We start from the raw sequence: 25,472 nt of genomic DNA on the forward strand, positions 1-25,472 counted from the left end.
ATGACACCAAAAAGCACAGGCAACGAAAGAAAAAAAATAGATAAATCGGACTTCAACGAAACTAAAAATTTTTGCATATCAAAGGATATTATCAAAGTATAAAGAAAACCTACAGAATAGGAAAAAATATTTGGAAATCATGTATCTGATAGGATTTAATGTCAAGAATATATAAAGAACTCATACAACTCAACAACAAAGACAAAGAACCAAATTAAAATGTGGACAAAGAACTTGAACAGACATTTCTCCAAAGAAGATATATGAACAGCCAATAAGCACACGAAAAGATGCTCAACATCATTAGTCATTAGGGAAATGCAAACCAAAACCACAATGAGATACAACTTCATACCTACTTGGATGACTATAATAAAAAGAAAGAAAACAGGTGCTGACAAAAGTGTAGAGAAATTAGAACATTCACACATTGCTGGTGGAAATGTAAAATGGTGCTGCTGCTTTGGAGAACAGTGGTTTCTCAAAAAGCTAAGCACAGATTTACCATATAACCCAGAAATTCTACTCCTAGGTACATACTCCTAGGTACATACCCAAAGGAATTGAAAACAGAGACTTACTTGTATGCCAGTGTTCGTTGCAACATTATTCACAATAACCAAATGGTAGAAACAACTCAAGTGTCCACTGATGGAAGAATTGATAAAGAAACTGTAGCATATCCATACAATGGAATATTATTTGGCAACAAAAGGGAATGAAGTTCTTGTACATGCTGCAATGTAGACAAACCTTGAAAATATTATCTAAGGGAAATGAGCCTGACACAGAAGGTAAAATATTATATAATTCTACTTATATGAAGTATCTAGAATAAGCAAATTCATAGAGAAAGTAGATTAGAGATTACCAGGGGCTGGGGGAAGGGGAAAATGAGGAGCTGCTATTCCATAATAGTTACAGAGTATCTGTCTAGGGTGAAGAAAATGTTTTGGAAATAAATAGTGGGGATGGTTGCACAAGATTGTGAATGTAATTAATGCCACTGAATTATACACTTAAAAATAGTTAAAATGGGCCTGGCATGGTGGCTCACGCCTGTAATCCCAGCACTTTGGGAGGCTGAGGCGGGCAAATCACCTGAGGTCGGGAGTTCAAGACCAGCCTGAACTGGTAGAGAAACCCCGTCTCTACTAAAAATACAAAATTAGCCGGGCATGGTGGCGCACGCCTGTAATCCCAACTACTCAGGAGACTGAGGCAGGAGAATCACTTGAACCTGGGAGGCAGAGGTTGCGTTGAGCCAAGATCACACAATTGCACTTCAGCCTGGGCAACAAGAGTGAAACTCCATCTCAAAAAAAAGAAAAAAAAAAAGTTAAAGCGGTAAAATTTATGTTATATATATTTTACCACAACTTAAAAATTAATAATAAATAATGAGTAACTTGGTTTAAATGTTCTTTAAGGTCCCTTCCATTGCTGAATTCTATGATTTTTTTTTAAGGTTGGAAAATAGGTTATATCCATTGTTGAAAATCTAGGAAATCTGGGGCATACTGATAATGGGAGAGGCTAAACATGTGCAGGGACAGGGAGTATGTGGCGTATCTCTGTACCTTCCTTTCAATTTTGCTGTGAACCTAAAACTGCTCTAAAAAAAATAAAACCTTAATTTTTAAAATATCTAGGAAATCTCCAATTATGTCCCACGCCCTGGGTTCAGCTTAACATTTCAACGGAACAGAGCCTGGCACATAGTGCTAGATAAGTGTCTGTTACTATGATCATCATCATCTTTTTCAAAAAAGCCCTGTGGGACAAGTAGGATTAAGGCCATTTTAGATAAGAATAAACAGAGAGGGTAAAATTTTTGAGAAATTTGAGAAAATTTACTTTCTCAATAAATCTCTCAGCCAGCAACTGAGCGAGCTACTGAGTGAGCTAGGATTTGAACCCATGATAGCCTGGTCCAAGAGCCTAGGCTGACACCACTTAAGTTCCTCCCCAGCCCAATCTATTCTAAAACTGCTGTGCATACAGATCTGATCATTTTTCTGCTCACTGTGAATGAAATGGTACCACTTTACCTGGTACTTTTTCTATGTAGCCACATAGACAATGCATGTCAAAGCACTTTGAAAACAGAAAATCCTATTCAAATGGTAGGTATTATTTAGAAAGTTGGCTTTATAAATGTATGTTTTTGACAGCTTCAATTAAAGTTAAGATCCTACTAAGAGAAATTACCATTGTACCTTCTTTTGTGAAGTCAAAGCCTTCAAGACAGTACTCAGAATTCAATAAATAGGTTTTACTATGTAGCTGAACAAAGCTTTAAAGTGAATAAGGACAGCAGTAAAGAACAGGTCAAGGGTAGATACTTCACAAGCCAACTGAATGAAGACCATGGTTTCGTTAGCTCTGAGTCGTTTAACATTTCATATTATACTTAGCAGGAATGTATGACAATATTACTTTGATTTTTTGCTGGTCCCGCTTAATTACTGCATCCAGTTGCTTCCTTTTTTCATTTTCTTCTCGAAGTTTTCTTTGTAGCTGTATCTTTTGATACTTCATGTGATCTACACTCTGCTCTAGTTCATTAGCGCGTTTCTCATTTTGGATTGACAGTGATGCCAGTTTCTTACTATCTTGTTGCTTCTTCTGTAAGACCTGAGATCATATGGAATATTTCAAAATGAAAAACTGAATCTCTCACATTCCTCAACTAAATTTAATCTTTTCATTTGATGGTAAAGGAAGAAATTTTCCCTAGATTTTCATTTATTTTTGACAGGTTCACAAACAACCGCTTACTCTCATACATTTCCATTTTTGCAATTAGGGAAACCATCATAATTTTCATCACATATGTAAAAGTATAAAGAATGATGAGACTTCCTGATGTGGACAACAAACAAAATGAAACAGATGATTTGCTTTTTATTAATAAGTATTTTAATTTAAAAAATAGTTAAAACATTATAAAACTGAATTTATATTTTAAAAGAGTCACTCTTATACACCCCTAATCTACCTGTCCTGCTTCCCAATGCAAAATTACCAATTTGTTAAATATTCTTCCAGGAAAAAAGTATGCATATGCATGCAAATAGCTTCATATATATTCTATATAGACTACTGTCTCCCTTTTTTCCTACTTATCTCAGGGATCTTTTCATATAGATTTGTTCTGGGTGGCTGCCTAGCATTCCACTGTGCTGTTATTTTTATAGCTACAGCTATAGCCTAAATCGTTAATCCCTGAGTTAGGATGATCAGAGCTGATAATATCTTCCCTGAGAGTGACCAACCATTATAATTACTATTTTAACATTTATCTTAAATTCCTTCTCATCTAACTAAAATTACGTATAGATAGATTAGACTTTCAAAGTGCTCACACCACTAATATAAACTACTTGTGTTACAATTTAGTCCTGACCAAACATATATTAGACTTGTATTATGTGATTAGCATTGCACTAAGTACCAATTAGGTGGTATAAAAAAGGTAAAGGGATGTCATTCATAAATTATGCAAACCACAATTAAATTATTTCCTTTATCTTGGCAATAAAGTGTTAGCATAGGCAAGTTTTGTTTTAATTAAACTAAGTATCCAAGAGGCATTGCTGCTTAGAGCAGTGCTACTCAAAATGTGATCTGTTGACCAGTGCTAGTTCACATTGTTGTCAATTTGCACCCCTCAGCATACTATTAGATTCGATTGATGTTTTCATGCAAGACTTTTTTGATCAAGAAAGCTGTGCAATGATTGACATTTATCTCATCGCAGAAGAAGAACAATCTGCAGATGAACTACTTTGGGTACCACTGGCTTGGAGGCCACAGGCCTTTGCCGTTTCCAGTACCTAAATCTGGACACTGGCTTTGCCACTTACAATTGACAGTAATTACAATACTGCAGCAAAAATTATAATACCAGCATTTTAGTGTCTTTTTCACATAATAATAAAAATATCAGTGTAAATCCTGAAAGTCTTAAGAGTGAGATACTGTTGCCATTGTCTTTTGCACTTATTCCATAGTTGCTCAAAAGTGCATCTGTCAGCATTAAACTATTAATGCAGCACGTAATGCTCTACATATACCTAAAGCCATTAAAAACACAGGTTTTTGAAGTCCTTAATTTAAAAATGTTGTTTTAAAAATTGAAACAACTTTTTTATACCAATAAAAATATTAGTATTTCAATATTTTAAAACAGCATGATATGGCTGGGTGCGGTGACTCACACCTGTAAGCCCAGCACTTTTGGAGGCCGAGACAGGCAGATCACTTGAGGTCAGGAGTTTGAGACTAGCCTGGCCAACGTGGTGAAACCCGTCTCTACTAAAAATAAAAAAAGTTGCGGGCATGGTGGTGGACACCTGTAGTCCCAGCTATTTGAGAGCCTGAGGCAAGAGGATCATTTGAGTCTGGGAGGAGGCAGTTGCAGTGGGCTGAGATATATGCCAGTATGATATGTTAAGAGTACTGAAAACTGGTATTGTCATCACCACTATGGGACTCTGACTGAGTTATTTTGCCTTTCTAAACCTTTGTTTCCACATTTGTAAAATGACTAAAAATGCCCACTTCAAAGGATTAAATAATGCATATAAACCATTTGGTATGTATCCTCCTTATCCCCATGAGTAGTGCATGGATATGTCAAAGGTACAAAATTTCTAAAACTATGTCTTGTTTCTGTCCTCTGCTGTATCAGATGTTTCTTTTGAGGTAAAGTTCTACACCTTTCATTTCCTTTCCTTATCAGTACTCTTAGCAGAAAAGGATATACAGCCGGAAGCAAAGCATGGAAAGGTGAATTCCAAAGTAGAAATAACTATTCTGAAGGAAAATGGAAGGTGTGACATAGATAACCACCGTATGTCCTCCTTTAAGCAGTTCAAACATTCAAGTCATATTATTTTAACTTGATGTTGACTTGAGAAGCTATTTAGGTAACAACTTTTAGTGGAAATATCCAGATGTTTGAGGTGGCATTAGAAACCCCAGGAGGGACTTTTCTGGCCTGTCACATGAGAATATCCCGGTATATTACAATATACCAGGCACACCAGAGGTATATTGTAAACACCTATTTTGTTGAAAGCAAATAACTGTGGCATAGTTCAGCAATAATAATAATGCTGTGAATAGATTAATTACAACTCTACCTATAATGGAAAAATATAAATATAACACGAAAGCAGTAGATCATGAGAGGTAAAGAAATAGAGGAGGCATCCTAGAAAGTTCATTATGATCAGACTAACAAAGCACTGTGACTATCTCCAAAGCACCTGGAAATGGCTTCTTCACACAAAATCTCTATGTGATGGAATATTTCTCACAGAATAGAATGTTTAACTGTAGCTATTTCTAAAGTTAAAGCTAAAACCAGGCATTAGGAAGTTAAGGATGAGTCACAGTACACAAAGTTATTAAGCCTTCTTAAGCCAATCAGTTATGGTTTCAGAAAACCATATCTCGAAATAGTTCTCAATTGTTGAGTGTCTACAAAGTGTCATATATGTACCAGCTGTTTTATTTGTATTATTTAACCATTATTTAATCCTTTGTCCTTCAGGAAAAAAACACTATTTTGTGGTTATCTTTATTTCTTACCATGTGGTTTTTTGATATGAAGATTGAAAGAATATACTTCTTGAATGAAGAAATATACTACCCAGATTATAAAATATGTAAATCGACCAGCACACTAGAAAAGTTGACACCCAGTTTCTCTTGCTGGTATAAACTGAATCCCACTTCTTTCCCAACTCAGTATAAGAACCCTCAGAAGCAAGAAAGCTTAAATAAGTTTTCTCAATTACATTTTTTAAATTACCTGAACTCTCAGCTTTGCAGCATCCATCTTTTTACGGAACTCTTTCTGTAATTTTACCTTCATTGCAACATCAGAAAGATCTTTGTTTTCCAGCTCCTGTAGCTGCTTTTGTGTTTCAGTTAGTTCGACTTTTGCCTGTTCTGCGTCATGCTCTAGCTTTGTTACTTTCAAAGAATACTGCTTGCTTACAGACTTGGCATCGTTACCTTAACCATAATAATAATAATTATTAGTATAAATTATGTAAAAAGAAGTTAAACATCAAAAACATAAAAATACTCTACTCTAAAATCCAGCCAGGCAGTGATATTATTTAAGGCATAGCATTAAAAACCCAGTTGTCCCCACCCACCCCCATCAAACACAGCTTGCCATCAGGCCTCTTAATGATTAATTCCTTAATGATTGTTTCCATCTGCGGCCAGTCTCACTGGTTCAATCTTTGGCGTTTAGAGTGACATTTCTGGTCCTCTGAATTTGTAGTTGAGCTTTGCTGGCATCAAACTCAGTTAAGAAGGATATTTGGAGTGACTGTCCTCTTGCTTAGTATACTCCAGCCTCCTGCTACCAATAATCTGTCTCCTTGAATTCCTTTTTTAAATTACTATGAAAATTTTTAAATATAACAAAAGAAATAATAAAATGAATCCCCACCATCCAGATTTAAAAGTTATCAAGATTTTGTCACAGCTGCTTCAAATATGCCTTTTGTTTTACTTTGCTTACATATTATAAAGCAATCCCAGATGTCATTTCATCTAACCTATACATACTTCATTTTGTTAAATTCCTTTTACTTATACATACTGCAATCAGCATTCATACAAAATATGGACATAACCAAAAAGTCATTATCACACTAACAATATTAATACCAATCAGCCCATATTCAGACTTTCCCAATTGTCTCAAAATGTATTTCACAATTGGTTTAACCAGGATCTAAACAAAGTCCACAATACATTTGATTGTTATATCTCTTAAGAATCTTTTCATCCAAAGCTGACTCTCCTTTTTCACTAACCTCAACTTATTCAATATTAATTCCTTTTACATTCTTTTCTTATTAATATATACAACAGAAAAAATAGAATATAGATATTTCTATATCTCTTTTTATTCTAAGTCCAGCTAGTGACCCTAAAAGCTTGGTTTTGATTTGCTCTGAATAGGCAACTGTCCCTGAACTAGACTGGCAAACTCGTGGCAGTAAAAAATAGGAGTCTAAAGCTCAGGGGATGAATAATCACCAGAGACAGTTAATTACACTATATATTTATTTAGAAAGAGTCTCGCTCTGTCACCCAGGCTAGAGTGCAGTGGTGCAATCTCCTCTCACTGCCACCTCCGCCTCCTGGCTTCCAGCAATTCTCCTGCCTCCCAAGTAGCTGGGACTATAGGCACATGCCACCATGCCCAGCTAATTTTTGTATTTTTAGTAGAGACAGGGTTTCACCATGTTGGCCAGGTTGGTCTCGAACTCCTGATCTCAAATGATCCGCCCACCTCGGCCTCCCAAAGTGCTGGGATTACAGGCGTGAACCACTATACCCAGCCTATTATACTATTTATATAGCTGGTTATACTGCTATCCAAAAATACTCATCATTTTTTGATAAAAGTTATTTGACTAAATGCATTGTGAACTGTCCTCTGACTCTAATTTACGATTACTTGACTAACTTTAAAATACATACAACTACTATATTTTAACAAATCATTTTGGACTATTCATTAATTGTTCAACACACCAATATTTTATGAACCACTAAAAAAATACAGTGCCAATTACAACATGTTTATTTTATTTTTTTGAGACGGGGTCTTGCTCTGTCACCTAGGCTGGAGTGCAGTGGTGCAATCATGACTCACTGCAGCCTTGACCTCTGGGGCTCAACCAGTCCTCCTACCTCAGCCTCCCAAGTAGCTGCAACTACAGGCATGTGCCACCAAGCCCAGTACACACCTGTAGTTTTTATAAAATTTCTTTGCAGTGTATTAGACTTGATAAAATATAGTATAGATGTCCTGTTATTACTTACTGCCAACTACTGAGTTGGCAGAAGTAGCTGCTATTCAAGAGAAATCTTCAGTGAGAGAGCATTAAGGGCATTAAGTTTTTTGTGTTTTGGTTTTTTTTTTTTTTTTTTTTGACATTTTTTAAGAAGCATCCTCTGCTTAGCTACTTTCCCAAAGCTTTCTCCTATCTCATTCCTAGTGACATGTGTGCTATGCATCATTCTAGCTCCAGTTACCCAGATGTTTAAATTAGTTTGACCATGCTGCTTCCTCACAGGCAGGATCAAACCCCAGTTGACCCCTCTTAGGAGTATCTAGGAGCTGATCTAGAATCAGGGTACTGCCTGTGGAAGTTGAGGATATTTACCCACTAGAATCAACGACTTTCTTTCAGAAAGGTTATCTTACTATGTATCTCACTAAACAAGCATGTTTTTGTAGCCTGGTATACCCAATGTGGTTGCATTAAAATAGAGGATACCAGAGCTTACACAGAGAAGACCCTTTTCTTGCTCATTAGAACCAAGGGCAATTTGGAGCTTTCCTAAAAATCCTCAGAGATGGTGACTATCAAAAGTGTCAGTGAGTGCTTACTTTTCAATGCCCTCTCACTGAAGACTTCTCTTGAATAGCAGCTGCTTCTGCCAACTAATAACAACAGGACATCTATACTATATTTTATCAATTCTAATACACTGCAAAAAAAATTTTATAAAACTACTGGTGCGTACTGGGCATGGTGCCACATGCCTGTAGTCCCAGCTACTTGGGAGGCTGAGGCAGGAGGACTGGTTGAGCCCCAGAGGTCAAGGCTGCAGTAAGTCATGACTGCACCACTGCACTCCAGCCTAGGTGACAGAGCAAGACCCTGTCTCAAAAAAATGAACATGTTGTCATTGGCACATTAAGTGCCACAGAATTTCAGCACAATGCAGAGTTCACACTGGTTAGAACAATTCAGAGGTGAAATCCCAAAAGAACAAAATTCTTTTGATAACTAACCTCCACACATTGGCCTAAAAACTCACCTTCTTACACCAATCCAAGCTAAGTGGATAGATCTGAGCTTCAAAAACTAAAGTAACTGTTACACATCAGAAGCAATTTTAGAAGTTTTCTTTCCCATATAAGCTGGTTCACAAGATACTATTACCTGTTTTTATTAATTCTTTAATCAGATCTTCCTTCATCTTGATGTTAATTGTAAGTTCTCTCATTTTTTGTTTAGCTTCAGTAAGTATGCGTTCTGAATTCTTTAATTTTTGCAAATTCAATTCTTGACTCTCCTGGAGATAATCAATCTTTAAATCTTAAAAAAAAAAACACAGAAATAAAACTATCTGCTGGTAAAATATTCAACAGAAGTAGAGTTAAAAAAAGAAAAGCAGACACAAAAGCAATTTAGAGGTGGCAGTGGAAGAGACAAAAAAGAAGGGAAGGAAAAAGGGGAAAAAATACACAGCAATTGGGACTCTAGCATTACAGCTTATAGTAAGAGTTTTTATTTTCTTACAAATTAATACATATATGTATATATTCTTTCATAATATTCCATAGGTTCAGACACACAGTTTCTCACTGCCTTTAACATGAGTTATTTGAGACAGGTGTAAAATTTCCAGATGGATAGAGGGGTGAATTTGTTTCCTATCAACTTCTACTTTTATTGTAATTGGAGAATGCAGACTATACCAGGCTACTCAGAGTGTGGTCTAGCACTGTTTGTTACTGCCTGCACCAGAATGTAAATCAACTATGTCACTAGGTATACTGCTGTAGTTCAGGTGACATTTTTTTCATAGCCAGACTTTCTCAAGGAAGAAACTAATGTAAGCTCATTTACATTCCAACGTAAGTTTTTTTCCTGGTTGCAGAGCAGTAACAAACAGCTCAAGCATGGCTGCTTGAGTAGCATTTACCTTTATTATTTCCACATTTTTATATTTATTTTAGTTATACTTAAATTTTTGGCTCATAAAGCCACGTATAGGTTCTTAAAGAGATGCTCTACATTTTCAAAGTGTAGCACTTACGTTATTTATATTCCCAATTCCCTTATTTTTTGTGGGTCAATCACACATTGACCAAGAGAGATGAGTTAATAAAATCTACTACTACCAGCTGGGCACAGTGGCTCATGCCTGTAATCCCAGCACTTTGGGAGGTCAAGGTGTGCAGATCACAAGGTCAGAAGTTTGAGCCAGCCTGGCCAACACAGTGAAACCCCATCTCTACTAAAAACACAAAAATTAACTGGGTGTGGCGGCACACACCTGTAGTCCCAGCTACTTGGGAGGCTGAGGCAGGAGAATCGCTTGAACCTGGGAGGCGGAGGCTGCAGTGAGCCGACACCACACCACTGCACTCCAGCCTGGGTGACAGAGAGAGACTCCATCTAAAAAAAAAAAAAAGTTGTGAAAACTATAGGTGATTTTTTTTTTTTTTTTGAGGTAGGGTCTTGCTCTGTTGCCTAGACTAGAGTGCAGCGGTGTGATCTCGGCTCACAATAGCCTCGAACTCCTGGGCTCAAGCGATTCTCCCACCTCAGCCTCCCTCCTGAGTAGGTACGCACTACCACGCTCAGCTAATTTTCTGTAGAGAGACGATCTCACTATGTTGCTCAGGCTGGCCTCAAACTCCTGGCCTTAAGCAATTCTCCCGTTTCAGCCTCTCAAAGCACTGGGATTATAGGCATAAGCTACTATATGTGGCTCGTAAATGTTTTTGATGTTGTTATTGATGCATAAAAATTCTTAGCAGTTGTGTACTAAAACATTACCAGCACCCAGTACACTAATTGGGCTCTAATGCCACATACATAATTGATGTTAGGCACAAGTCCCAGTGAAGGAGTAGACACCTAGTACAATTACTTATACTGTACTTTAACATCATTAGGAATACAAAGCGTATCAATTGAAGTCTGAATATAAAAATCCTTATTCTGAGGGAGTAAGCCTATATCTCTAGCCATAATTAATTGATAGAAAATCTTTTTTATTAAGGAGTAAAAGAGGTAAAACAGAGAACATAAAAGAAGTTCTACCAACCAGAAAAGCATTTGTACCAAGTTCTGGTCTTTGAGAATTCCTGGATGTTTCTTAGAAACTATCAACTGAGGAAAAAGATAAGTGTCCTATAACCATTAGGTCTACATTATTTAAGAAAATCTATGTACCTTCATTCTCCAAATTTGACTTTTGTGTTTCATCCTGAGTATCATTCAGTTCAACAAGGGAACAAACAGAGTCTGGCTTCTGAATCCATGAACGACTTCTACATCTAAAAAAAAAAAAACAGAAAGTTAACTCATTTGTTAGCGTTTTCTAATCTGCCCTCAAATTAGTTTTCCCAGAAAGTGACAGTAATGTTAAAAAATTATTAATTACATTTAAAAACAGAATGTCACTAATATTGCTTAAAATAAAAGGATGCCCCCCCACCCATGTTGAATCAGTAGAAAAGTCATGTTTGTTGCCACCGTGGCAGCAGAATAAGGAAATCCAAAAAAAAAAAAAAAAAATTCCCTCTGAAAATTAGAATCTAATTATTATAAAAGCTCTAAAAGCAAAATTATTTTTCAGTTAGTTTATAAGACTGATGATTTGTGTTCAAATACTATTTTCATAACACATTAGATGATAGTACATTTAGCAAAAGTTACCTACTGTTATATTAAACATAAAAGATATACTCCAATGGAAAAAACCTACACTTCTATATTTATTGCAGCATATAATTCTAAATATTTATTAAATCAGTGTATATTTAACATACCTAGTTCCAGATTTCTCTTGGCCTTCCGATTCTTCATCATCACTGTTATCAGAAAATTGGCAGTGGAGGACCTCATCTTGTTCTTCTATGTGACCCAACAGCATCCGACTTCGTGTTCGAAACCCAGCAAATATTCGATCCAGAGAGTACACAGGCGGACTTGTGTGGACCTTCCGAGTGATTCCCCCACCCAACAACAAAAAAGTGATATTTTAAAAGTCTAATTTTATCCTATTATTCTCGATGCTGTTAAAGGAGTTATTAGGTTGGCACTCTTAAAATAGCCAATCACTGGAAAATGCTCCCCTCAAACAAAAGTCAAAATTAATTTAACGATACTTTGTGCCTCACAGACAAATACTTCTTTCAGAGTATACACAGCTCCTCCTCTTCTGGACAACTCTTCTATCTTCACTTATGGAAAACAGTATTCAAAAATGAAACGAAAAGCACGCATGGAAAACATTCCAGCTCTTAAACACAGCACAGACACACCCCAACAAATGTGCCCGCTTCCCCATCTTCCCAGTTCAGAACACCTGGAGAACTGTGGTGCTCCAATCCAAATCCCGCCACAGGAAGAAACCCAGAGCCATCTCCACTCCCTCTGCCAGGGCAATATTCCTAATTTGAATACCACAATGTATATACTTATTCTTTATATATGGTGGTTAGGTATAGCTGAATTAAGGCTCTAGGAAAAATATTTAATATATGTCATAGGATAAATAAAATTGTATGGCTAGCCTGGGAATTTTCTATAGTATAACATTCTTCTATTGGAAATGCACTTTAAATTCTCAAAAAAAAAAAAAAGACCTTGGAAAACAACAACAACAAATTAGAAATTGCCTTTATACCTTTGTTCTGGTTTCTATTACAAAATATTTCCTTTTCATCACCTCTGTAACCAAACCTCCTCGAGATGACTTCTCACAAAAGGCAATAAAATCTTAGAGGAGACAGTCCATTTATCAATATAAATTATTATAAGCTGTTAAATTGTAACATATAGTGGAATATGAGTATCACACGGTGTTTAGGATTCAATCACTTGACAACAGGCCCCCGTCATGAATTGTCTCCTAAAAAATCCTACCTGATTCTGAAAATCATCTTATATCTGATTTTTGTGCTTCTGCTGTCAGTCACCTAATTAGATCATCTGTCACATCGGCATCATGATAGACAGGGGTAAAGTTTTTCAGGTGGCCTCCCAGTGGGAAATGAGGGAGGGGAATTATTTAAGGAAAAACCAACTCAACAAGTACTGATCTAACGAGTACAACATACTAGACATGGCTATTTTATCCCATAACTGGCAGGCATCTAGTTTTCTCTTCTGAGAGTGTGGGAATTATTTAAGGAGCAAATAATAAAACCTTTTGTTCAGAAACTTCATTCTCTGGGATTGTAATTTCCTTTTAAAATTTCTTTTTACAAAGAAAACCAAATGTCCAGAGCTATTATAGTATTCATACCACCCAAGGCTGCTATTATAGTATTCACACCACCCAAGGCTGCTATTATAGTATTCATACAACCCAAGGTTGCCTGATGCAAAGTCCATGGCACTGCTCATATATCACTTGCCTTTCATTTCTTATCCCTCTGACTGTAACAACCAGAAGGATCTTCACGTAAACAAATCATTTCCCTTCATAAAATGAGCAAATAGAAAGCAGAATTCATGAACCTGCTAAACCAAAACTTATGAATCTGCTAATTAAATCTTTTCCATAATAGAGACTCCTTAATAATTCTTAAAACTGTGTGTGTATATATTTACCAACCACACATACTAAAATTCATATTGATATTTATACTGTCTTGATTATGTCTACTTGGTAAGACTGAATAACATATAAATATTATTTCAAAAATAATGACAGACCAAATAAGTTGAAATAAATACCCTCTAACATCTCAATTTTGTGTGGTTAAAGGAAGAAATAAATTCATGTAGATATTAAACTTGGTCATGTCTGAAGATATCATGGCAAAGGATACCTTTTTGACATTGATGAGGTATAGAGATTATCTCCATCCAACTATTCCCTCCAAATGTAACTATGTATTCTCTTGTTTATTCGTTTTTTTATTAAAAGAAGTATGCTTAAAAGAAAAGGTATACACAAAATTCCATAAAACCTAACAAAAAAAAATCTGCTGAGACTGTACAAATACACTGTGATATTATAGCTAAAATTTTTTTAATCTCAAAATAAGAAAAAGATTAATGTTTGGACTTTACCTTCCTGGAATCTTGTCTTGATGGGATATAAATATAATGCCCCAAACGAGTATCAAATGGTACAGTATATGGTCTCTTTTCAGGGATCCTGGCATCTGGCCCATCTCCACAATTTTCTTTAGCTGAAGAAGTCACTGACAGGTTAAGTTTTGTTAGTTCTTCACTCAGTTGATCCACAAGAAGTTGTTGTTCTATTATTTTTTCATTCTTTGTAGAAAAGAGATGAAAAATTTTAAAATACAGCACTTCAGTACATTTAGATTATGATTAAAAATGAATTTTACGGCCGGGCGCGGTGGCTCAAGCCTGTAATCCCAGCACTTTGGGAGGCTGAGACGGGTGGATCACGAGGTCAGGAGATCGAGACCATCCTGGCTAACACGGTGAAACCCCGTCTCTACTAAAAAATACAAAAAACTAGCCGGGCGAGGTGGCGGGCGCCTGTAGTCCCAGCTACTCGGGAGGCTGAGGCAGGAGAATGGCGTAAACCCGGGAGGCGGAGCTTGCAGTGAGCTGAGATCCGGCCACTGCACTCCAGCCCGGGCGACAGAGCCAGACTCCGTCTCAAAAAAAAAAAATGAATTTTACATTGACCAAAATCACAACTATTTTAATAATACAGTCAATTCTCATTTATCCAGAGACTAGCCTTCTGGTGTTCACAAGTAATTAACATTGTTCTAAGTGGTAAAACCTTTTTAATACTAAGGAGCAACAAACACAGCCAAACAAGTTAAATACTCAAAGATAACTCCCCATCCACTGTGACTGGTTGCTTTGCCAACCTGAAGCACTTTGATTAGCTATTTTTATTAAAGCATGGACTTTCTGAGTGAAATCCAAGAAGTAAAAAGAAACAAAAAAGTTGAAAAAGTGGAGAAAGAATTGTAGACAGCAGAGTTTGCAGCAAAGGAGGCAGAAGGAGGTAACAAGCACAGGAAGTGAAAGCCTCAGTGAAAAAGGAAGCCAAAAGCACAGAGACAGAAGATAGCCAACTGACAGTCCTGAGAGGAAGAAGAAACTGGAAATCAAAGGCAGAACAAATTGTATATCAGGAATGTGTGTGTGTGTTTGTGTGTGTATGTGGTTTAGTTTTGTGTATCCTCTAAAGAAAATTTTTGAAGTGTATCAAATCCAGAAAGCTCTAATGTCAATCTTTGTTTTATAAGCACAAATTTATGTAAATAAGAAACAGTCATTCATCTTAATACTTCACATGCACTACAATATTTAAATAGGAAAAAAACCCCTTACATTTTCATTGTATAAATGCTAAGCAATAAAAATGCAACCTTACTTAAAAATCATATATTCAGATAATTGAAATATACAACATCAATGGCATATAAATTGGAAAGGATTCAATGGAGTTCTTACATTGTCTGGGAAAAGGATAAAAGTACCAATTAATATTAGAGTACACGGTATACTCTCTAGGATAACCACTAAAAAAAAGAGTAAAACTATAACTTCTAAGTTAGTGGAGAAAAACAACAGAAAAGGAAAAAATAACCAACGATTCAAAAGAGGGAAAAAGGAACACAGAGGAGGAAGGATAAATAAAAGGCACAATGGTGGATTTTTACCAAAACAATAATTATGTTAAATTAATAAATGAATTAAATAATGAAATTAAAAGATAAAGACTATCAGAAAGGATTTTAAAATTATCTAACCATATGGTGCTTACAAGAAACATATCTAAAATAGACACAGAAAGATTAAAAATAAGATAGAAAAAGAGATACCATGTAAATATTAATCAAAAGAAAGCTGGTGTAGCTGTAGTAATGTCAGGGTGGACTTTAAGGCAAAACTCATTAGAAGAGATAAGAAGAGGTAAAAAGGATTAAAAGAGCAATTCACCAGGATGGTATAACAATTCTACATTTGTATGCACTTAATAACACAGCTTCAATATTTATAATGCAAAAACTATCAGCACTTCATGAAGAAATAAGACAAATCCAAAATTATAGTAGGGCTGGGCACAGTGGTTCACACCTGTAATCCCAGCATGTTGGGAGGCCAAGGCCAGTAGATCACTTGAGCCCGAGAGTTTGAGAGCAGCCTGGATGACATGGCGAAGAACCCCTTGTCTACAAAAAATACAAAAATTAGCAGGGCATTGTGGTATGCACCTGTGGTCCCAGCTACTCAGGAGGCTGAAGTGGGATTGCTTGAGCTCAGGAGGTTGCGGCTGCAATGACTCATGATCGTGCCACTGTGTCCCAGCCTGGGTGACAGAGTGGAGATCTGTCATAGTGGGAGATTTCAACATCACTTTATAAATTACTGATATAACAAAAAGACTTCCATGGTGAGTAAAAAATGTAGATTTGAATAATAGGATTAATAGTACCCAATGATTACAGAATGCATATACTTCTCAAGTACCTCTGTAACATTTAGAAAAATTTGCTTTATTCTGAGCCAAAAAGCAAGTTTCAATACATTCAAAGGACTGAAATCAGAGATAGTATGTTATCTGATCACAATGCAATAAAAATTGATAAAACAAAAATAAATCCCATATGTCCTATAAATAAAATAACTAGGTTATTCACAAGTCAAAAAACAAAAAGTCACAATGAAAATTAGGAAACATTTTGAGCTCAATGTGGAGGGCAAGTCAAGATGAACTTAGAAATATATAATGTTAGGCCAGGCGCAGTGACTCAAGCCTGTAATCCCAGCACTTTGGGAGACTGAGACGGGCACATCACAAGGTCAGGAGATTGAGACCATCCTGGCTAACACGATGAAACCCTGTCTCTACTAAAAAACACAAAAATTAGCCGGACGCAGTGGCGGGTGCCTGTAGTCCCAGCTACTCGGGAGGCTGAGGCAGGAGAACGGCGTGAACCCAGGAGGCGGAGCTTGCAGTGAGCTGAGATCCGGCCACTGCACTCCAGCCTGGGCGACAGAGTAAGACTCCGTCTCAAAAAAAAAAAAAAAAAGAAATATATAATGTTAAATGCATATGTCAAAGAAGAGAAGCTAAAATTTAATATACTAAATATTCATCTAAAGATGTTAAAAAGATAGCAGAAGGTTACCCCAAAAGTAGAAGGAATTAAATAATAAAGGGCAGAAATTAGTGAAATAGTGAACAAACTAATGAAATAATAAACAAACATACACTAGTGAGGATTAACAAAGCCAAAAATTGTCTCTTGAAGAGACTAATGAATTGGTAATTTTACTAGTGAAACTGCAAGAAAAAAAAGTGAGAGAAGGCACAAATAATCAGGAATGAAAAAGGGGACATGTGACTACACAGCTAAAGATATTAACGAATAAAAGACTATCATAAACAAACTTATGCCAATACATTCGAAAATTAGATACAATGGTCAAATTCCTAGAAAAATAAACCTTATCAAAACTGGAGGAAAAGAAAATACTAATATGATTTAATTCATAAAACATACCCCCAAAGAAAATTTCAAGTCCCAAATGCCTCACAGGCTAATTCAACCAAACATTTAAGAAAGAAATAGCTAACCTGGTGAAACCCCGTCTCTACTAAAAAATACAAAAAACTAGCTGGGCGAGGTGGCGGGCGCCTGTAGTCCCAGCTACTCCGGAGGCTGAGGCAGGAGAATGGCGTGAACCCGGGAGGCGGAGCTTGCAGTGAGCTGAAATCCGGCCACTGCACTCCAGCCTGGGTGACAGAGCGAGACTCCGTCTCAAAAAAAAAAAAAAAAAAAAAAGAAAGAAAGAAATAATACCAATTTTTCACACACCCTTCCAGGTATAGGGGGACATTAAATAATCCATATTATGAGGCCAGCATAACTTGTTATAATATCTGACAAGAATATTATGAGAAAGAAAAATATAGGACAAGCTCACTGACAAATATAAACATCACACTAGCAAACAAAATCTAGGTCAATCGTACAGAAGAGTTAACATAGCAGACCCGACTGCTATCTTTTAGAAGACCTGCTATGAGGTTGTCAGATGTCTGAGAACTTGGATTTTGGGAGTGTTCCTAAACGCTCTGGTAATACTGACTCACTGTGCTCAACTATTTGCACAATCAATGTGGTTTATGCTGTACTCCTGCTTTCCTTCAGGTAGTCTGGGACTTTGGTTCATGCTAGGCAAAGGGTGCCTTCACGACCCATCCATCCTCAATATAACCCATAGGCACCAAGTCTACTTAGTTTCCCTGGCAGATAACATTTTATAGGTGTTGTCACCACTCATTGCTGGGGGATTAAGCACATCCTCTGTGACTCTGCTGAGAGACAAGTCTTAGAAGTTTGTGCCTGGTTTCCTCCAGACTTTGTTCCATGTGTCTTTTTCCTTTGCTGATCTTGCTCTGCATTTTTTCACTGTAATAAATCCTTGCCAGGAGAATGAATATATATTGAGTTCTCCTAGTACGTCATCCAATGTGAGGGTGGTTTTGGGGAACCTCCAATACAACAGTACATCACAATATCAACAACAAAAAGGGTTTATTCCAGGAATAAAAGATTGGTTAAAAATCAGATCAATCAGTGTAATTCACCATATTAGCAGAATAAGGAAGAAAAATCATATGATAAAGAAAAACCATTTGATAAAAATCAATATCCATTCATAATAAAAATTCTCAGTAATTTTCTTAGTTTGGGAAACGGTAAATTAAAAATACCTATAGAAAATATAATACTTCAGAGTGAAAGTCTGAGCTTTTCCTCTATCATTGGAAACAAGACAAGGATGCCTTTTTTTTTTTTTGAGTCTTGCTCTGTCGCCCAGGCTAGAGTGCAGTGGCGCAATCTCAGCTCACTGCAAGCTCCGCCTCCTGGGTTCACACCATTCTCCTGCCTTAGCCTCCCTAGCAGCTGGGACTACAGGTGCCTGCCACAACGCCCGGCTAATTTTTTTTGTATTTTTTAGTAGAGATGGGTTTTCACCCTGTTAGCCAGGATGGTCTCGACTCCTGACCTCATGATCCGCCCACCTCAGCCTCCCAAAGTGCTGGGATTACAGGCGTGAGCCACGGGGCCCGGCCAAGACAAGGATGCCTTCTATCACCACTTGTATTCAACACTGCATTGGAGATCCCAGCAAATACAAGAAGGTATTTTTATAACAATTTTATTGAGACAAAATTCACATACTATAGAAACCAACTATTTAAAGTATACAATATAGAAGATACAGAAGAAGAAAAAGATACAGAAGGTGAAAGGATTATAAAGGAAGAAATGAAACTTTTATTATTTGCAGATGACATAATTATAAATGAAAATCCAAAAGAATTTACAGATTTAGGATTAAAAAGCAAGTATAGGCCGGGTGCGGTGGCTAACGCCTGTAATCCCAGCACTTTGGGAGGCCAAGGTAGGTAGATCATTTGAGGTCAGGAGTTCAAGACCAGACTGACTGACATGGTTGAAACCCTGTCTCTACTAAAAATACAAAAAAATTAGCTGGGCATGGTGGTGCATGCCTGTAATTACACCCAGCTACTCGGGAGGCTGAGGCAGGAGAAGCACTTGAACCCAGGAGGCAGAGGTTGCAGTGAGCCGAGATCATGCCACTGCACTCCAGCCTGGGTGACAGAGTAGAACTCTGTCTCAAAAAAAAAAAAAAAAGCAAGTTTATAGCCAGGCGTCGTGGCAGGTGCCTGTAATCCCAGCTACGCAGGAAACTGAAGCAGGAGAATCGCTTGAGTCCGGGAGGCAGAGGTTGTAGTGAGCGGAGACTGTGCCACTGCACTCCATCCTGGGTGACACAGTGAGACTCCGTCTCAAAAAAAAAAAAGAAGAAATTACTTCCAAAATGTTTGGATCCTTTCCATTTATCTTGGGAATTTTGAAGGTTCCCCACCTGATGGTAACTGTAGGCACTCCTGATCAAAAACTGAGTTTAGTCAGGTTGCTGGATATATAAGGTATTAATATCTAAAAATTAGTACAGTTCCACATACCAACAATTAGGGAATTTGAAAAATAAAATTTTTTAAAGATTCTATTTATAGTGACAGAAAAAAAATCAAGTACCTACAAAGAAATCTATAAATTATTTGCAATATTTCTGCACAAAAAAATGTAGGCCATTACTGAGAAAAACCAAAGGAAATCTAAGTAAATAGAGAACTATACCATGCTTATGGATTAGGAGACTCAATCAAAACATGTTCATTAATTCTAAACAGATATATAAATGTCATTCAATGTTAATTAATTAATGTTAACCAACTTGATTGAATCTTTCCGTAATGTATACATTACACTGTATTAGGAGACTCAATCAAAACATGTTCATTAATTCTAAACAGATATATAAATGTCATTCAATGTTAATTAATTAATGTTAACCAACTTGATTGAATATTTCCGTAATGTATACATTACACTGTATCCCAGAAACACACAAAATTATTATTTGACCATGAAAAATAAATAAATGAAAATAACATTTTCATCTAAGTGAAAGAAGTCATACACAAAGGCCACTTACTGTATGATTCCAGTTATATGAAATGTTTAGAATAGGCAAATCCATAGAAGTAGAAAGTAAAGTGGTTTTTGCCGGGGGCTGAGGAAAGGAGGAAAGTGAGTAGTGACTGCTAATGGATACAATATTTTCATTTTGGGTGATAAAAATATTCTAAAATTAGACGGTGTGATGGTTAGACAACTCTGTAAATACATTAAAAAATGACTGAATTGTATATTTGAAGGGCTGAATTCTATAGTATGTGAATTATATCTCAATAAAGTAGTTATTTAAAAAATTTAAAAATTCAAATAAAATTTATATGGAACAACCAAGACATCTGGGGAGTGGGGAGGGAAGGAGAACAGCAGAAGGCCTTGATCTACAAAATATCTAGACTTATTATAAACCTACAATAAATAAGAAATGTGATCTTGGCTCAAGGATATACAAATCAACCAACAGAATAAAAGGCCAAGAAATAGACAAGAGATTCATGCACAAATGGACCATGATTTATGATAAAGATAGCACTCAAAACAGTTGCCAAAAGATGGTTTCCAATAAATGATGCTAGGACAAATGAGTATCTATATGTTTAAAAAATGAAATTTGATCTTTACTTTATTCCACACACAGAAATCAATTCCTGGGGGACTATACAGCTAAATGTGGAAGGCAAAACAATAAAGCTTCTGGAAGATAATACAGAAAGTATCCTCAGAGGAGACAATTGGGGAAAGGAAAAACTTATTAAATAGAGAACAAATATCATTAACCATAAAGAAAAAGATTGACGAATTTGATTACAACAAGAACTCTTCATCAAAGATACCACTGAGAGTAAAAGGCAAGTCACAGAAAAATTATTTGCAATCATATAAGTGACAAAGCACTCATACCCAGAATATACAACAAACTTCTACAAATTAATCTAGAAGACAGGTAACTCAGTAGAAAAACAAGCAAGAGACTTGAATGAGTACTTCACAAAAGAGGATATCCAAATAGCCAAAAATATATGAATAAAATGCTCAACCTCACTAGTCATCAGGAAATGCAAACTAAAGCCACAATAAAATACTACATACCTACCAGATTGGCTGAGATTTAAAAATTAATAACAAATGTTGAGAAGCATATGGAACAGTGGGAATGCTCACATAGTGCTGGGTGGGAGTGTAAAATGGAAAACAATCTGGTATCACCTACAAAAGTTGAAGATACACCTATCCTATGGCCTAGCAATTCAACTCCTAGGCACAAATCTCCAAGAAATGTATGTGCATGTGCACTGAGAGACACTGAAAATTCACAAGAAAATTTCACAGAAAACCACAAATGTCCATCAAACAGTAGAACAGAAAATAAATTGTGGTATAGTCATACAATAAAATCCTATGTAGCTATAAAACTAAACAAACCACAGCCACACATTACAGATAAAATATTAGAATTTACAGAAAAAATATTACAATTAAAAAGTGGATGAATCATAATAATGTTCAACAAAGCAGCCAGATACTGAATAAGCTATACTGAATAAATTAATAAAAATTCCAAAACCTAAACTGGAGTGTTGAAGGATACATATTTAGATAGTAAAACCGTAAGAAAAGCAAAGAAATGATTACCATGGAAGTCAAGAGAGTGGTTGCCTTTGAGGAAGAGGCACTAAGAATTTTGAGGTGCTGGCAGTTAGCAATTTCTTGACCTGGTGGTGGTTACCCAGCTGTTCTCTTTGTGATAAATCACTGATTAATACGTATTGTTTTGTATATACTTTAGTTTTATGTTTTTAAATTATTATACAATTAGGGCCAGGCATGGTGACTCATGCCTGCAATCAATCTCAGCACTTTGGGAAGCTGAGGTGGTACGATCACTGAGCCCAGGAGTTCGAGACCAGCTTGAGCAACACAGTGAGACCCCATCTCCACAAAAAAATCAGAAAATTAGCTGGGCATGGTGGCATGCACCTGTGGTTGCAGCTACTTAGGAGGCTGAGGTGGGAGGATCACTTCAGCCCGGGAGGTCGAGGCTGCAGTGAGCTGTGATTATGCCAGTGCACACCAGCCTGAGCAACAGAATGAGATCCTGTCTCAAAACAACAACAACAAACAACAACAAAATACAATTAGAAGGGTTAAAAAAGAAAACAAAAATCAAACAACGTGAAAATCAAAATCTGATGTGTGCTAGATTAGATTATTTCTCTGGGCATTAGTTTTTCCCTCATAGGAAGCTAAAGGCTTTAAATGATATTAACTATTTGGGGTGATGGGAGAAGTCACAGCCAGGGAGTACAATAATATTTAGAGGCATGCTATGTTATACTGTAGACATATCCATGTTAATATAATAGGAAAGTTAAGATAGAAAATTTGAAAGATGTTTAACCAAAGTTAAAAAGCAAATCACTCACGAGGTGTAAGAGGATAATTTAATACATTTCAAAGTTTAAATTATGTATTTACCTTCCAACTCCTAACAATATTGCATTTCCTAATACCTTGGCAAACAACAGGAGGGAAAAGTATGGAAAAAATAACCATGATATGATTTATAAATTAATTTCCTGGGTATTATCTTTATATTTCTAAAACCAAGTCAAGCTAACAATAAAAATGTTTCCATTTAAGCAGATTTAAGGGAAAAACTAATAATTCTTTCAGGTGCCTACGTTCAGAACTCTTCAAATGAACATCCTCTTTTTAAGTTCCCATTTATCATTTAAAATGCTACTGTGTTTAATTAGGTACTATTTCAAGAAACTATACAGAGTTAGATGCATTAAGAAACTCTACCTGCAATCTATTCACTTTTTGCGCTTCTTTCAAAGATACCGCATGCCCTTTGTTTTCCTGTACCATCATCTGCACTTGATTCTTCAGTTCCTTCACCTCCAGTTCCTTCTGATTAAATACTACTTCATCAGCAGCAAGCGCACACTAGTGGGGAAAGAAGGCACAAGTGACATTCACCACTGAAAATAATCAAGAAACCTCATATGATAACACAAAATGGTGATTAGATTATAGCTTGATGACGTCTCATGAATTTTTTTTTTCATTTTCAACTTTTTCTGATTTCTTTCTAAGGAAGGCAGAGTTGAGAGAACCTATCATTGCTATAACATAGGAATTCATTACCATGAAGACAGAAGATTTTCCTGATTTTTCCTTCCTGTATATAAAAACTAGTTGTTTTGGTTCTAGAGTACCTTCACTAAGATTTTTACAAGTTTGCTAGAACTACTACGAGATTTTAATGTGGATCACTCAAAGAGCTCACATTTCCCAAACTGACATATAGGGTTATAAGAATACATTTGGGCATTTGAAGTAAGTAGATTTGCTGATTTTGTACACTTTCGTCATGAAGAGATATATTCTGAAGATGTCGAAAAATGATTAAACAGTTTTACTTCTTGGTTTCTAATAAATTTGCCTATTTTTAAGAACACTTGGGATATGTAAACAATAAAGTAGTTTTTAAATTAAGTAAACAGAAAATTATTTGTCAAGTGCCTCATTCCACATGTTGGCTTGGCATTTAAAAAATCTCACTAAATAAGATGTTGGCATAGATGCGGTGATCAGGGAACACTTCTACACTGCTAGTGGGAATGTAAACTAGTACAGCCACTATGAAAAACAGTGTGGAGATTCCTTGAAGAACTAAAAGTAGAACTACCATTTGGTCCAGCAATCCCACTACTGGGTATCTACCCAGAAGAACAGAAGTCATTATACAAAAAAGATACTTGTACACGCATGTTTATAGCAGCACAATTCACAATTGCAAAATTGTGGAACCAACCCAAATGCCCATCAATCAACGAGTGGATAAAGAAACTGTGATATATATATGTATCTGAGAGTAAAAGGCAAGCCACAGAAAAATTATTTGCAATCATATAAGTGACAAAGCACTCATACCCAGAATATACAACAAACTTCTACAAATCAATCTAGAAGACAGGTAACTCAGTAGAAAAACAAGCAAGAGACTTGAATGAGTACTTCACAAAGGAGGATATCCAAATAGCCAAAAATATATGAAAAAAATGCTCAACCTCACTAGTCATCAGGGAAATGCAAACTAAAGCCACAATGAAATGTGGCTTTCCTGGCAACAACAGCAAAACTCTGTCTCCAAAAAAAAAAAAAAAAAAAAAAAAAGAGCATTTATCTGTTCAATGTATTTGTGTTCATGTATTTTTTTATGTGTTCAAAACTTGGAATAAAAAGGGCAATAAAGTCCCTTAAGAGATACTTTAAGAGATACTTATGAGCAGGTAGAATGTTCCAAACATTGACTCATGGTGAAAAATCAAGGTTGCAACACTATCTGGCAGCTTCTAAAAATAAGATGGTAACTTCAAAATGACACTTAACTTCCCTAGCAACAATCCAGCTGTTACTCCATCTGCCAGACGGCCCACGATCTTACCTTGGCTAAGAATTTTTAAAATGTGTACTGACCTGCTTGCCTAATAGGCTCAAGGATAACAGGGATTGAGAAAAGGATATCCTTGCTTGTCACACAGACCTGCTGGTCACCTTGCCCAGCAATCCCCCTAAGCAGCTGAGTTTACCAAGCTGCCTTCACAGTAACCCCTGGGATGTAACCCTACCTACAACTACTGAGTCCAATCGCTTAGCTGCCACTGATGTATATCGTAGGCACGGGCAGGTGAAAAATAAATGAGAGGTATATATAGTAATAAGCTAACATACATTATGTCTTAGAACAGACCAGGCATCCTCATTGCTTTATGGGAATAAATGCTTTAATATTCGCACAACCATATAAAGTGGGTATTACTGTTTCTATTTTACAGATGGGGAAACTGAAGCACAAAGGTCAACTATTTGCCCCAGGTCATACAGCTAGTAAGCAAAGGAGGCAGGATTCAAACTTAGGGAGTTTGGTATCCATATTCTTAACCAGTATGTTATTCTGCCTGTCATAGAAGAACAGAAAAGAAAGTTTTAAAAATGATTTTCTAGTCAGGTGCAGTGGCACACACCTGTAGTCCCAAGATACTCATGAGGCTGAGGTGAAAAGCTATGTCCCGAGTGGCTGGGACTACAGATGCATGCCACCACACCCAGCTACTTTTTTTTTTTTTTTAATTTTTGTAAA

General features: G+C 36.4%; 1 protein-coding gene across 2 annotated transcripts in view; it reads right to left on the minus strand.

The window, feature by feature from the left end:
- The window catches only part of KIF27 (kinesin family member 27), an 87,048-nt gene that overhangs the window by 39,027 nt on the left and 22,549 nt on the right, over window positions 1–25,472 (minus strand). For both annotated transcript variants that reach the window (XM_015118008.3, XM_077966279.1), the window contains exons 5-11: window positions 23,129–23,272; window positions 13,875–14,081; window positions 11,621–11,790; window positions 11,022–11,125; window positions 8,997–9,152; window positions 5,825–6,030; window positions 2,440–2,637 (exon numbers count right to left, since the gene is read on the minus strand). In XM_015118008.3, the coding sequence (XP_014973494.3) occupies window positions 2,440–2,637; window positions 5,825–6,030; window positions 8,997–9,152; window positions 11,022–11,125; window positions 11,621–11,790; window positions 13,875–14,081; window positions 23,129–23,272 (1,185 nt within the window). The remainder of the gene's footprint in view (window positions 1–2,439; window positions 2,638–5,824; window positions 6,031–8,996; window positions 9,153–11,021; window positions 11,126–11,620; window positions 11,791–13,874; window positions 14,082–23,128; window positions 23,273–25,472) is intronic.

Source organism: Macaca mulatta, chromosome 15, assembly GCF_049350105.2.
Source record: "Macaca mulatta isolate MMU2019108-1 chromosome 15, T2T-MMU8v2.0, whole genome shotgun sequence".
Classification (NCBI taxonomy): domain Eukaryota; kingdom Metazoa; phylum Chordata; class Mammalia; order Primates; family Cercopithecidae; genus Macaca; species Macaca mulatta.